General features: G+C 34.6%; 2 protein-coding genes across 2 annotated transcripts; both read right to left on the reverse strand.

Moving 5' to 3' along the window:
* Window positions 1-6,599: 6,599 nt before the first annotated feature.
* Window positions 6,600-8,474, reverse strand: LOC130656211 (uncharacterized). Its single transcript, XM_057459039.1, has 2 exons — window positions 8,316-8,474; window positions 6,600-7,667 (listed from the first exon to the last, which is right to left on the reverse strand). Exons 1-2 carry the CDS (start codon window positions 8,320-8,322, stop codon window positions 7,006-7,008), a joined length of 669 nt encoding a protein of 222 aa, XP_057315022.1. The 5' UTR covers window positions 8,323-8,474; the 3' UTR covers window positions 6,600-7,005.
* Window positions 8,475-9,114: 640 nt separating this feature from the next.
* Window positions 9,115-13,164, reverse strand: LOC130656210 (zinc finger protein ubi-d4 B-like). The gene is made up of 7 exons (XM_057459038.1): window positions 12,818-13,164; window positions 12,302-12,483; window positions 12,009-12,120; window positions 11,470-11,748; window positions 10,458-10,570; window positions 9,679-9,760; window positions 9,115-9,558 (listed from the first exon to the last, which is right to left on the reverse strand). The coding sequence occupies exons 1-7, from the start codon at window positions 13,110-13,112 to the stop codon at window positions 9,461-9,463; spliced, it is 1,161 nt and encodes a 386-aa protein (XP_057315021.1). The 5' UTR covers window positions 13,113-13,164; the 3' UTR covers window positions 9,115-9,460.
* Window positions 13,165-13,189: the final 25 nt, after the last annotated feature.

Raw genomic sequence — 13,189 nt, forward strand, 5'->3', positions numbered from 1 at the left:
TGAGAAAGAAGCTTTAAACCTGCCATTCTGTGAATTCTTGCAGTTGGCAACAAAAAGACACACATGCACGCCCCTTATAATAGTGCAACTATAATCAAGAGAAGAAGAATATCGATAAATCACCATAATCAAAACCTTGCACAATGGTCTGTCAATTTTAATCGTCTGATGACGTCAATGCATGTCATTGTGGACCACGTACAAGTAGGTCAGTGTTGCCTAGTAACAGAGCAAAGTGGATGTACTGTTAACCATTCGTTCAAACTCGCTGCACCAATAATGCCTGGAGTTTTAGGTGCTCTAATAATTTTTACAGCAAGGTAGACAATCAAAAATTATATTATGTGGAGAAGGGGGCAGGGTGCAGGGTAGGGTGTTAAACGAGGTCCAAGGTGTGCATTTATTTAACGTATGCGCTTATGCAAAAGAAATGCGATAAGGCAAGTATTAGCAGTAAATTCTTAATAAGTTGAGTTTGTTTATGAATATTATCTGTGTATCAAAGAAAACGAACGCGGAGTTCAAGTACCGGAAACTATAACGCGTTGCAATAAAATTTCTGTGGGCGCAGGTGTTATGTGGGTGCATGAAATTCTTAATTAAACCCTCTTCTAAATCAACGGTAAACACAATGAGGAATAAAAAGAAAGCATGTCGTACACATTCTGTTGTGATTTATTACATCCTGACGTTGACTAATTGAAGATGTAGGTGCAGAGGTAATCACAGTTGGATGAACACAATAAGAAAGTTGCTTTTCCTATTTTGCAGGAAATGTGCTCACGAAAAGCTGTCATCATTCTTTCTAATTATAATATTCATTAAAATTTTTAATCATCAACTTTTTAATTAGCCATGGAACAATCACAAAGAAATTTATCTTTATCGTTCTGTGTTCAAGTCAGATTAATAGGGGGAGGAGTGGTGGGTGTTGCTGTACAGGTGGTGTTCCGAATTAAGTCTCTTCGTCGTAGTGATTGGGACTGTCCTCCGTAAGATCACGCTGAAGGGTTGCGTACATCAAGGTTTTCTCATTTTCGATATGTTTGTGTTTTCATATTACAACATATAAGTCAAAATAACAACATAAAACGAAGAGTACAACGTACTTATTGCTTAAACAAAAAACTTGGAGTACCGTATCGTACAGTACCAAAAGCTGTGAGGTCACACATACCCTCATCTGAGAGAAACATAGAGTTCAGTTTAAAATTGTGGCTGCTATGTTTGACAAGTAGAAATTCATTGAGCTCAATTTAAATTAATTTGTTGTTTCTAAGACCGTAACAAGTGCTTACAGATTCAAACTTTTACGGCTCTTGCTATGCCCTGCAAGTTTCATCTGTAGCCGGTAAATAGGCGGGACGATGTCAGTTTTCTTGCTTAAAATAATATCTCACACGCTTATTTAATCAGGCAATATTTTTATGCTAAATCAGCAAGATCTTCTCATCATTGATGGCCATATGAAAAGCACAATTCTAGCTTAGCAAGCAAGAACAATAAAAAGGACGATCTTAGTGTGCTTATTTTCAACTTAAAAGCCTATCTAATTGCCTACCACGAAGACTGCATAGATTTAGCAGAGACTTTGTTTACGTTTATTGAAGCTATTAATAATCCACACAGTTCATTGGGAGCTCATTATCGCTTTTTAATTGGCTCTGCTAGCGCCATCTTAATTTATTACACTGTGATTAGGCCCAATAAAATATAATCGTACATAACTAAAAAATAGCAAGAACATTTGAACTTCCTTTCATTAACGACAAACATGTCATTCATCAACATACAAACTTCGGTACCAGTCTTAATAAGAAAGGTCTTAGTGTAAAGGTTATATGCAATATAATTTCTTCTCGCAATAGATAAAAGCGGAAAATAGGGTTGGGGAAGAGGTGGATATTAAAAGAGTTTCACCGATGGTAGGTCAAAAGAGAAAATATTGCAAATTGTATCGCCTAAAGTGTACCTCAAGGACCACGCAATTTAACGGACTAAAAACACGCTCCCTTTAAAACATTCTATCCAGATAAAATAATAATCAAATCTGAATTTTCTATTTAATAAAGAAGTGGAAGATCTGGTATCTTCCACTTCTTTTCGTTCCTATCTGGCGCCCCTCTCATATGACACTTATGGTGTGTGGCGCACATTCTGCAGTGTCATGATTTTGATGTTAACTTCGTTCGTTTCGAAATCCAGATTATTTTTAGTTTCTTTATATAATTTAAAAACTTTAGAAGCCCCCTAAAAAAGGCTTTTAAAATATTTTAAGGTGCATTTCTGATGTTTTGTACAACTTCTGTAGTAATTAAACACAAAGTTCGGTTCCGGCTGTTTTGCATTTTTTTTAAAAAAATAAAACAAATAAATAGAACAAACGGATGTTTACAAGAAGTTCGTTAAGAGCAGGAAAACACACAAGGGTAAAATAAGCTTACAACCACAATACTTTTCAATAAAAACCAAATAAATGGCTTCTTAAACACTTTGTTGGTTTATTGTAACAAAGAGGTCGAAGGTTACAAAATGATGAGACAATAAATGTCATATCCAGTTAAGGTAAATGACACTTTAATAATGCGGCGATAGAGAATCAAAAGTTCAAATTTCTCTCAACTTATGTGGACAGACAGATTTATAAAATACAACTTGTCGTCATTCTGGTACTTCAATTAGAGAGCACAAGTTTCTATAATTATGCTGCACTTATTATAAAAACTATCGATCTTGCCACAGCCAATTGTCGAAAATAATTTTTTAAGTACTGCATTACAAATTAGTTTTTCTGTGGTTTGTCCTAATTTTGTACATTCTGATATCATCATACAGACATCACGTTTACACGTCGATTAAAAAACACACATACACACAAGGTTTTTACGCATGCGCAGTCAGACATTCTAGATAATTAAGAGAATTCTAGATGACAACGTCCCCATTTTTGAGAATATATGTTAACGTTAGCATATAGTATTTCCAAAAATGTCTGTCGATCTTCCGTGTGGAATGTGTTGTTAAGTGAGATCGTTGCAAGGGTGACAGGTGCATATTAAAGACTTTGTACTTATCCTACGTCTACAATAAAATTTTGGCAGTCGACTGGTTTCGGTTCCTCGAAGATTTTCGTAAATCTTGAGAAATGAACGAAAACGTTCATTCTCCGTTGGAGCATGTAGCCTGATTTTTGATACGCGTAATTCATTCTCGTATCTTAAATAAAGCACTGCAATTGAGTTTGTGATATTTTTAGAGCCTACGAAAGAGTATACCAAATATGGTGCTGACATCAAATGACACAGTGAACTCAGTGAGAAACTGCAATAAGTTTCCTTGCCACAACATACTTCAACACTCTTTAAAAAATACACACTTTCTTGCAAAAAACCTTGCGACCGCAAATATTTTCCGTTCATATACAAGCGTATATGAGCTGAGAATATTTGCAAAAATCGTATGATCATTGGATCGTGTGCTAAAGTAAAACTTAATATATGAGAAATTATTACAGTTCTAGCATTTCCCAAAAGATGTTCTTCAAAAAAAGCTATGAAAGAAAGTCCTGTGTGGATTAATATTGGCAAAACCAGGGGCGAGACCATCAACGACCTACTGAATATTGACCTTTTACAGAAAAAGTGATATAAAATTTCTGACGCAACAGAATTATTTTATTTATTTTCCTTCATCCATCGTAAATCTGCGTAGAACAGTTCGAACTGCAAAAAGCAAAAAAATAAGAAAATCTCTTTTGTGAATACTGCAGGAATAAATTGGTTTGTCGCTGAAATAGATGTAGCGGCCATTTTAGATGTTTTAGATTCGAAACAATTTTTTTGTACAACCATGGTGCGTGGGAATTTCTGGGTCTACGTTTACAACATTTTGTGGCTCCTGCGCGTTAAGGACTTTGCAACAGTACCTGCATCTAAAAGTTCTAAACTTCAAATAATGGTGGCAATTCAACTATGGTAGGTTTCGGGTTAACACGCAACATGTTTCGCTAAATAAAGCCTATTTAGCGAAACATGTTGCGTGTTAAGCCGAAGCCGCTCAACCTCTCATCCATTTAAAAAATCGTGTTATGATCTTAGAAGTCTGGAGATAAGATTATTTTTACTTTATTACTTCAGTTTTATTTTTTTGAGAATTATGCTATCTTTACACTCTCATTGAATGATTTTTATAGACAAAAATCTCTAATCTTTTCCCGTATGTTTTAAGTCTACAAGATAAAAATTATGGCTACGACTCTCGTAATCATCATGCGGCGATGATAAAAAACGAATCTCATTTAAAGAGCATTATGCCTGCTTCATAAGTTTGATTGACTGTTCCGTGATAACGGTTTAGAGGGAAAAAGACCGTGGGACGAGAAAGCGATAACCTTTGCTGATATTCATCTTATATACAAGATTGTAGTTATCAAACTATCACCTTTAGATATTTAAAACATGAAAGAAGCAACACGCAGAACGCGCGGAAATCGTACAAGCCTATCTGGCATATAAGACGTGTTAATAACTTATTTAACAGGATGGTCACATGATATTTTTAATAAAAGCTTCAAAGCTACTTAAGAACATTTTAAACAATTTTAAAGAATGTCGATAACCTAAGCAAATTTCGGAGGGTAACACTTTTAACACTTTTTTGGGACAGGGTTTTTTGATTTTTACTAACTAAGTCGATGTAATAAGGTTGTCTGATGTTGTATTTGTATGCTGTTCATCATGAGGCTACCAAGGCGTTGCTAGAGCGATATGTCGAGACTAGAGATAAAATACAGACCAGATTACTTGACGCAAATGACGTCGTGATCACAATTACGTCTATATTATCTTCTTTCTCCATGTTATATTCCAATATTCTATTTTTGTACGAATGAGTTGAGGATAAGTATTCCTGGCGAAACTAATTCTTATTCGTAAAACAAGGAAGCTTCTTGCAGATGTGATGTCATAGATATGATGTGACGCGTAGATATGACGTCATTTGATATCAACTACTTTACTAAATGTTATGTGAAATTCATTTTTACCGATTTAACCTAAAATTCGAAACGAAACGAAGCTATGGCATAAGTAAGAAAGGCGTAATAAATTACATTGTGAAGATCATAAAATAAACTTAGTACCAGATTGTAAGCTTCGGAAAATTTTAGAATCAGAAACATTTTCATTTCATATGACAGATATTAATTAAACAGTATCAATTTTTAAGAGTGTATCAACTTGTCTTACGACCTTCCTGCATTAGATACAAACACTAAAAACTTGTCACAGTTGCCTACTCAGTTTTTTTGGTTAGACCCGACATCTTAAAAGTTAATAATTATTGTTGATGCACGTATAACATGGTCTTCAGAAAGTTGTCCGCAGGGGTGTAGTGCAACGCAACTGAATTTTAAAACTGGTTGGTCGTCTTTTATTTTCCAAAACTTTAGAGAATGCAGTTCAGTTTATTTTCTTTTACAATTTTGAAAAATAGTCAAAAATTTATCTAAGGGAAAATCTAGAAAGAAATTTGCATCAGTGCTTTAAAACTTTTCACGAGGAAATAAAAGCGCGAAATCGGGCATAAATTCGGGACAAAAATCACTAAAGTTTTTACCCGCGAAAGTTTAGGTAGTTAACGTCTAGATTTTATAATTAGATGAAAATTTTCTCACTAAACCAGAAATTACCCGCGGTAATTTTATTTAAGCGGGCAATGTTTCGTCACGTCAAGAAATAAAAAATTATTATTGTTTGTTTCAGAGATACCATCTTTTTTTCAGTCTAGACATTTTACGATAACGGAACATAAAGAGATTTTTTATTAATTTTAAGGAGATAAATTTGTTGAAAATAGATTTGCTTACTAAAAAAATTTTTAAGATAACATGCTGTGAACTTTTCGCGATTGTTTGATTGAACATCATCTGACCATGGTTAATCCAATTTAACATACAGACGAAAACATCGAGTCCTCATTATTGAAGTATTGTTCTGTAAACTCTGTAAATTTAAACAAGATAAGATGAAATTTTTTTTGTCTGCTATTCCGCGCTTCTAATGTTTTCATAAATCATAAACACATGGACATTGATAAGAAATATGGCTTCTTTTATTTCATATAACATGCGCTTCAACCTGTTTGACTGACTCCGGAATTTTTTTTTTTTGAGATGCTGACCCTATTTTTAGAATAAATCCGTTTACTTGAAAAAGCAATATTAAATTCTGAAAAATAAAGTAAACTATCCTGGAACAGAATCATGTGAATACTTAAACATCCATAACTTGTTTTAAATTTGTGATCTATATTTCAATTTTATGTTCAACTAGGAAAAATTAAGGACTGTTCAATAATTTTTCTCGAGATACAAAAAAATGCATATTTGCATAAAATTTTTTAACTGAACCTCTGCTAAAAAAAAGATTGTAATTGATTTTTTTTTAACAAAAATAAAAAAAGAGTTTAAATGCGCTCCACTTTTTAACTGTTAATACTTATTTTTTCCTTTTTTACACTTGGAACGTGACATATCATATTGGATGTCATGGGGAGGAGAAAAAAACTGTGTTCGATATACACCAAAAAAATGCTACATATTGTTTTCGGAATATTCAATTTATTCTTCAAAATTTTACTAAATAAATCCTTTTTTTTTTATAGAAGAAAAATAATTAGATATCATAATTTATTTAGAGCACAATTACCACTCCACAATAAGCATTATTTTAACGCATAATCATTTTTGATGAGAGATCCTTTTTGTGTTTGTTAGATTACACTTTTCCACCTTTCCAATTTTATCAATCACAACTAAAAAAATTTATCATTACGTCAGCAATTTAAGAGGCTAAAACACAGACCACACAGATTTTTCGTTATAACTGATTCGCAAAAAGAATTATTCCTTTAGTATAATTTCTTGCAAAATATTTTAATAAATAGCAGAAGAAAATAAAATATCCGTGGTCACATCTTCTAACTACAATAAGAGTTTATTACTTTTTATTCATCCCCTTGGTCATCCGTTCTATCAACAAATATTACTTTTACTTCTCTTCCATATCGTCGCCAATTTGGATCAGATCTTACTTCTTCGTTAGTGTCTCTTCCCCCGAATCTTCCCCATCTTGGCTTAGATTCTCTCGTTTCCGTACCGTCACCGTATCGCCCCCATGGTGGAGTGGCATCTTCCTCAGCTACTTCTTTTCCAAATCTCCCCCATCTTGGAGGTTCGTCTTTTAAACTTTCGTCCACCTCTTTACCAAACCTCTCAGGTCGAGGAGTTTCTTTTTCTGCATCATCCCTTTTACCACCTCCGAACTGTCTTAATATATAGCCATACCTGTAGTGTTGTTTTCCGTTATTTTCAACCTGTCGTGTCGCTCCATCGTCTGATGCTTTCTCAATGATAATTACTTTATGTTTTTGAACATCCTTATTTGTGGATCTTCTTAACTCGTGATATTTACGCAGGATCTCTGCATCTTCGTTATCTTCTTCATCGGCTGCCGTACGTTTACCTGCTCCACCGTACCGAGGCCTGACAATATAAGGTTTGAAGCCATCACGATGTAACCTGTGTCGGCTTGACGTTAGCTTGCTTTCTATAAAGCGGCTTTCACAAAGCACAGTGAGATATAGTAGTGGGAACAGAAGAATACAACCTGAAATGACAAAAGCAACATTCTTACAATGAAGTGTACTTTTCCTCGGTGTCCTTAAATTTAAAAGTTCAAATTTGTTTAAGTTACGTCGTAAAATTCTATGAAAATGCATTAAGAAGCGTATAAAAACTAGGTTTTAAGGTGAAAGTAAAGATAAAAACAGGTATGTAGTGAAGGTCCATTGTTTTGGGTGGGGCATGGGGGTAATATTAAGATTTAACCTCCAAAATTAAGTAAAAACGCATCCTCTGCAGAGCGTCTATAAACCATGATGGTTTAGCCGTTCGAGTTCATCAAGTGTTTAAAATATCAGAGAGGATGTTTATTTAGACTTGCAGTACTTATGCAAATATAATTCATCCACCATGTTACAAGCTCAATTTATTTGTCACAAAAATGCGAACATTTTTTAGGAGTCAATATTTTCGATTTTAATTTTAAGTTATTAGGATATTTTAGGTGTGGCCACGCCATTGTTCTTTCTTTTTGATCAAACTAATTTTCGGCATGGTCAAACGGCAATAATCACTCAGTAAGCACGGAAGCCTTTGACGAAAAAAAAGCGAAAACATTGACCCTCTCTCGTAACTAAGTTCAACGTCACAGTAGAAGATTTTCCTCACATTACAGAAGTATGAAATCTCTCACCTTTCATTATGAATATCGTATTTGCTCAACTGATGCGATCACTTTGGATACGGGAGACACACAACTAGCTTTTATTAGAAGACCTTCCAAATAGAGGCGGATGGTGATGCGATGTTAATTTTTCTACAAGTTATGAATTATTCAAAAACGCGCAACTGATACTATCAAAGTTTAGCTACGTCACCTTTTCAATTTTTAATATGCAACAGGGGGTTAGAATCCTATAGTAGTAGTAATTCTTTTGTGTAAACTACGTGTAAAAAACGAACAGATTTTTTGCATGCAACACCCTGTTAATTTCGATGGATGTATAAAATCTGTAATTTTAGATTGAAAAAGGAGAAGGAATCTAATAATTGTATCTGTTGTAAAGTTCTGTTGATCATCCAACCTCTTCCTCCTCCCATAAAAACAAACAGAAGGATTACTGACTGTTCTCTCTTTGTTCCACAACAATGAGCCACCAAAGGAAGTCAATCAGCAAAAACAGCTGAATTTCATCTCACAGTGAAGGGATACAAATTACAATTTGTTTTTGTGAGAATTCGTTTTATTTCACTATCTCTTTCTTTCTTTCAATTAACAATTTAATTTCCTGATATATGTTATTATTGTGATAAATTATACATACCCCCATGATGCATTGCAGTATGGCTTTTTCTCTTTTTTCTTCCTCCTAACAACAGGATTGTTTTCATTGCAAGTAGAAGAAAAGAAGAAAAGAAAATCTATTGATGGGACTTTTAAAGCTATTCTATCCTGTATCAACGCACATGTTTTCCCATTTAAAAACGAAAAATTGACTTCATTTTGTTAATTTTTTAAAAATGAAATACAAATAATAAAAAACATCTTCTTTTCAAAGAGTCATATTACACGCCTCCACAGAGGCTATTGGTGAAACATTACGAGCATTTTTAGAAGTTTTAAAAAGCACGCACATGAAGTGAGCTCAATCTATTGTTCAATAAAAAAGTACAGTATGCGCAGATTAATTGAGTTCAATCGCCATCCGAAACATGTGCGCCTCTTTCTTTTAGATTTGACTCTTCATCATTTCCATCTTCCACACAATAAACATAGTTTCCGCTACTCCCCTTTTGATGTCAGGAAATCTTATTTGTTTTCGTTTCTATGTAATTTGTTTATCTTAATACAACGTCCATGTGTTCAGTCAAAACGGCGACTTTTGAAATATCAAGACCTTTTACACGAGCCTCACATAATTGACATTGCCAACTTCCTATAAATGCAACCGAAAGATGTAAACACAAAAACACGATGGAACTGAGAGCAGGTGTTCAGCACTGCTTAGTAAAGTTTTTACAGCCACCCAAGAATACAAAATAGCAGCAGCCCTTACCTGCGGGAGCTTCTGTGAGTGGTGGACGCAAACAGTACATGTGGTAGCCTCGATCACACGCATCACAAAACAGCAGTTGCTCCTATGTGCAAAGAGTTTTTTAGAGTCAAGTCATGGAGCCCCTGAGGCCTACGAACAACAAACTACAAAGACGGTCTCAGAAATAAAAAAGGGGTCACGACCTTTGTTTTTTCCAACACAAAACACAAATGAACACATAAGTATCATATTTAGAGAAAATTTGGATCGTGTGATTTTTCTCAGATACGAAGCCACGAAACTTGTTTTACATTTTGGGAAAACAACACTTTTCAGTAATTTTTTTTCTACATAAAATGCGTGCACAAACCACATCACAAACCAAAGAGGTTTAAACCTTCTTGTATAAACACAGCAATTAGGCATGTTGTCGGACAGAAGTGACCAAAAAACGTCCTTCAAAATTTCTCATTCAAACATAAATTTGTAAATGAGACTCTTTAGAAATTAATTGGCGTACAATTCTAAGTAACTTTTTTTCTACCTTTTTTGGGTGGATAGTTGTATTATAGTTGAAAAACAAATTTACTCCCTGGTCTCGACATTGTTTGTTCTTCATTTTAAGACTCAAAATATAACATTATCGTCGTTAATTTTTTGGAGACAGGAAAATTTAGAAGTAGACGGAGATGAAGAATAGTTGTATCAGATGGTGTGAATTCCTATACAAGGTTTTAATATCTGGCAAAATTAGAGCAGGAAAAAACAACAAAAAAAAATCAATAAACAACAAAGCATACATCATTATCAGAAGTTCCGCATAAGCAACAACATTTGCACTCAATACATTGCCATTTGTATCTCTTCACTTGTTCAGTGAGATTCGCATCAAACTGCAAGCAGGAAGGATGTCCTGTAAACAAAAGAAATAAAATCAACGCCCTATGATATGCCCATGATTTAAAACTTATCTTGTTATGTTAGCCTAGGAAAATATTTGACTCCCCACATATTTCTCCACCTTGAATTTCCCTACGCATTTCCCTTGTTTATCTAAGCTTAGCTAAGATAAACAAATTTAAATAAATCCTAAGTTTTTTATATTTTCCCGGAGACAAAATTCTCTTCGGAATACTTTGGGTTACCGGATAAAAAGGGCTTAGCTGTCAAAGTTATTTGTTACCTTAAAAACAAGTCTTGCCAAATTCCTAAAAAAGTCGTACTGATGTCCTTATTTTGTCAAATATTATAAACAATGAATGAAAGTCATTTTCAAAAAATAGTGCATTTTAATTCTATTTAACATTTTTTTGTTAACGAGATAGATATTTCCTTGAAGCGCCCAAATTTCTTTTATCGGTCCAAACTTTATAAGTCCAAACTTTGTCGACCAAGACGTTATGAGAATTAGGGCTGACGAAAATACAGGCGGGAAAAAATTTATCAGGATACTGCGATGACAATTGACCCTTATTCCACTTTAAGAGAGTTAGTCTTCGCAAAAGATAGTTTTTTAGACATTGTAATCAAAAATAAATAGGGGACTAACAATATTGAAATGTCTGCAAACTTTGCACTGACTTCCATTTTTCGATGTCATCAACTACGAGACTAAGACCAAAATTGGGACATTTTGACCGGTATCTTCTTTACGACAAATAGGTAAGCAGAAACTATATCAAATTTTATCTTAAAAAATCTAGAATTTTACCCATCCTGACAGTCAAAGTTGACCCCCTCCCTTCCAGCTTCTTGACTAAGCAAGATGAAAGTTAATTAGATAGAGATCAAGTGTGATGAACAGGTTTTTACCGGAACGCCCACAGTCTGAGCAAGAGATCAACTCTTCAGAGGAACCACTTTTCTTGTTAACCTCAGCACTTCCCAGACAAAAATCACAATATGAACTGGGTGGTGTTCCTTTTTTTCTCTTTGCACCTGCAACGTGATCAGCGGGCGGCATATCACCTGACTGATGAAGCACTGGTACTTCAGTGGGTTGTGGTGGCGGTGCCACCTCTTCCAAGTCATGGTTGTGATGTTCGTAGTGATACCGAAGGCCTTGTTGGTTTTTGTAACGCTTGCCACAAACTGTGAGGAACAAAATATATCATCTTTAAATGCAAATCGATGGTGTCAGGGATTACAAAGAAGTAGAAAAAGCAACGGGAAGAAAAGATATAACTTGAGGCCACTTATCACCAGTCGCAAAAGTTTTGATCCAAAAAATCTATCGCCTGTCATACATGCATCGTATTTGTCATGAAAGGACTAGTTGCATGTTATAAAAAGAGTGGTGTAACCTAAGCATTAGGGCAGTGTAACCTAAGTCTTAGAACAAACATACGTACTTTGACAATCATAAGGTTTCTTTCTATCTTCTGCGGGCATCATATTCAACTCTTCTTTCGTGATTGTTCGTATTTTATCTGCAAGCTTCAACGCTAGAGCATTCTTTTTCCCCTTTCATAAAGATAAATAATTTTTAATGTAAAGGTTGGAGAGATATGGCTTTTAATGACAATTTAGCATCACAGCTTAACCAGAAAAATGAAATAGAAACAAAATCTGAATACAGTTGCACAAAAATTTAAAATTGGCATTTCAAAAACTCAAAACAAAAATAACCAGCACATCCTTTTACCTTCATTTTCGCACTTTTTCTTTTTTTCCGTCGACTTCCAAATTCTTCATCGCTATCAAATTCTGAATCGAAGGGTTCTTCCTCATAATAATCCTCATAGACGCTTGTTGTGTTTTGACTCGATGTGTCAAAACTAACACTTTGTTCTTCAATAATCACACTGCTTGTCGGCTTCTCCTCTTCTACAAACAAGCAAGACCATACAGTTATTGCCAAAAAACAACACTGGAACATAGAATCACGATAGGTGATATGTCAGCGGTATGTGTACACGTATATTTTCACTCCCTTAAATACACATGGAAAATGGTATCCATATTGAGCAAAATGTTGGTGAAAAAACAAAATTTAAATGATATCAAGTTATCACACGAAATTTATTAATATTAGGCGTACTCAACATTTCACAGGATTTGTTACATAGCATCAAGGGGCGAGGAAACTTGGTCAGTAAAATTCACAACTTTGAAAATTTGAGTGTTTACATCACAAAACTTTAATTAATTTTCCGCCTACCAGGAGTATCATCCTCAGTTTTTGGCTTGTCAGCATTTTTAGACGAGCCAACAAAATCAGGTCTTTTTCGCACCCTCCATCGTCTTGACGGGTAGCTGTATACTTGACCATCTCGTAGCGGGGCACAGCGCTGCACCCGACTAACCCACAAATGACAATCTTGTTGAGCAAGTCCTGTCTGGTTGTCAATATATGGCATGCGTAGTCTTCGATCAAGTAGTAACTTTGAGTTGTAAGTATGAACTTGCTCCATTGCTTCTCGGTATAAATGTTTCGGAGGTACAGTAGTCGCCATTTTAAAATTTAGTACTTAGAACTAAAAATATAGTTTTGCGCATAAAACATGTCAAAAAATAGTTAACAAAATATGTA

Source organism: Hydractinia symbiolongicarpus, chromosome 9 (genome assembly GCF_029227915.1).
Source record: "Hydractinia symbiolongicarpus strain clone_291-10 chromosome 9, HSymV2.1, whole genome shotgun sequence".
In the NCBI taxonomy this organism is placed as follows: domain Eukaryota; kingdom Metazoa; phylum Cnidaria; class Hydrozoa; order Anthoathecata; family Hydractiniidae; genus Hydractinia; species Hydractinia symbiolongicarpus.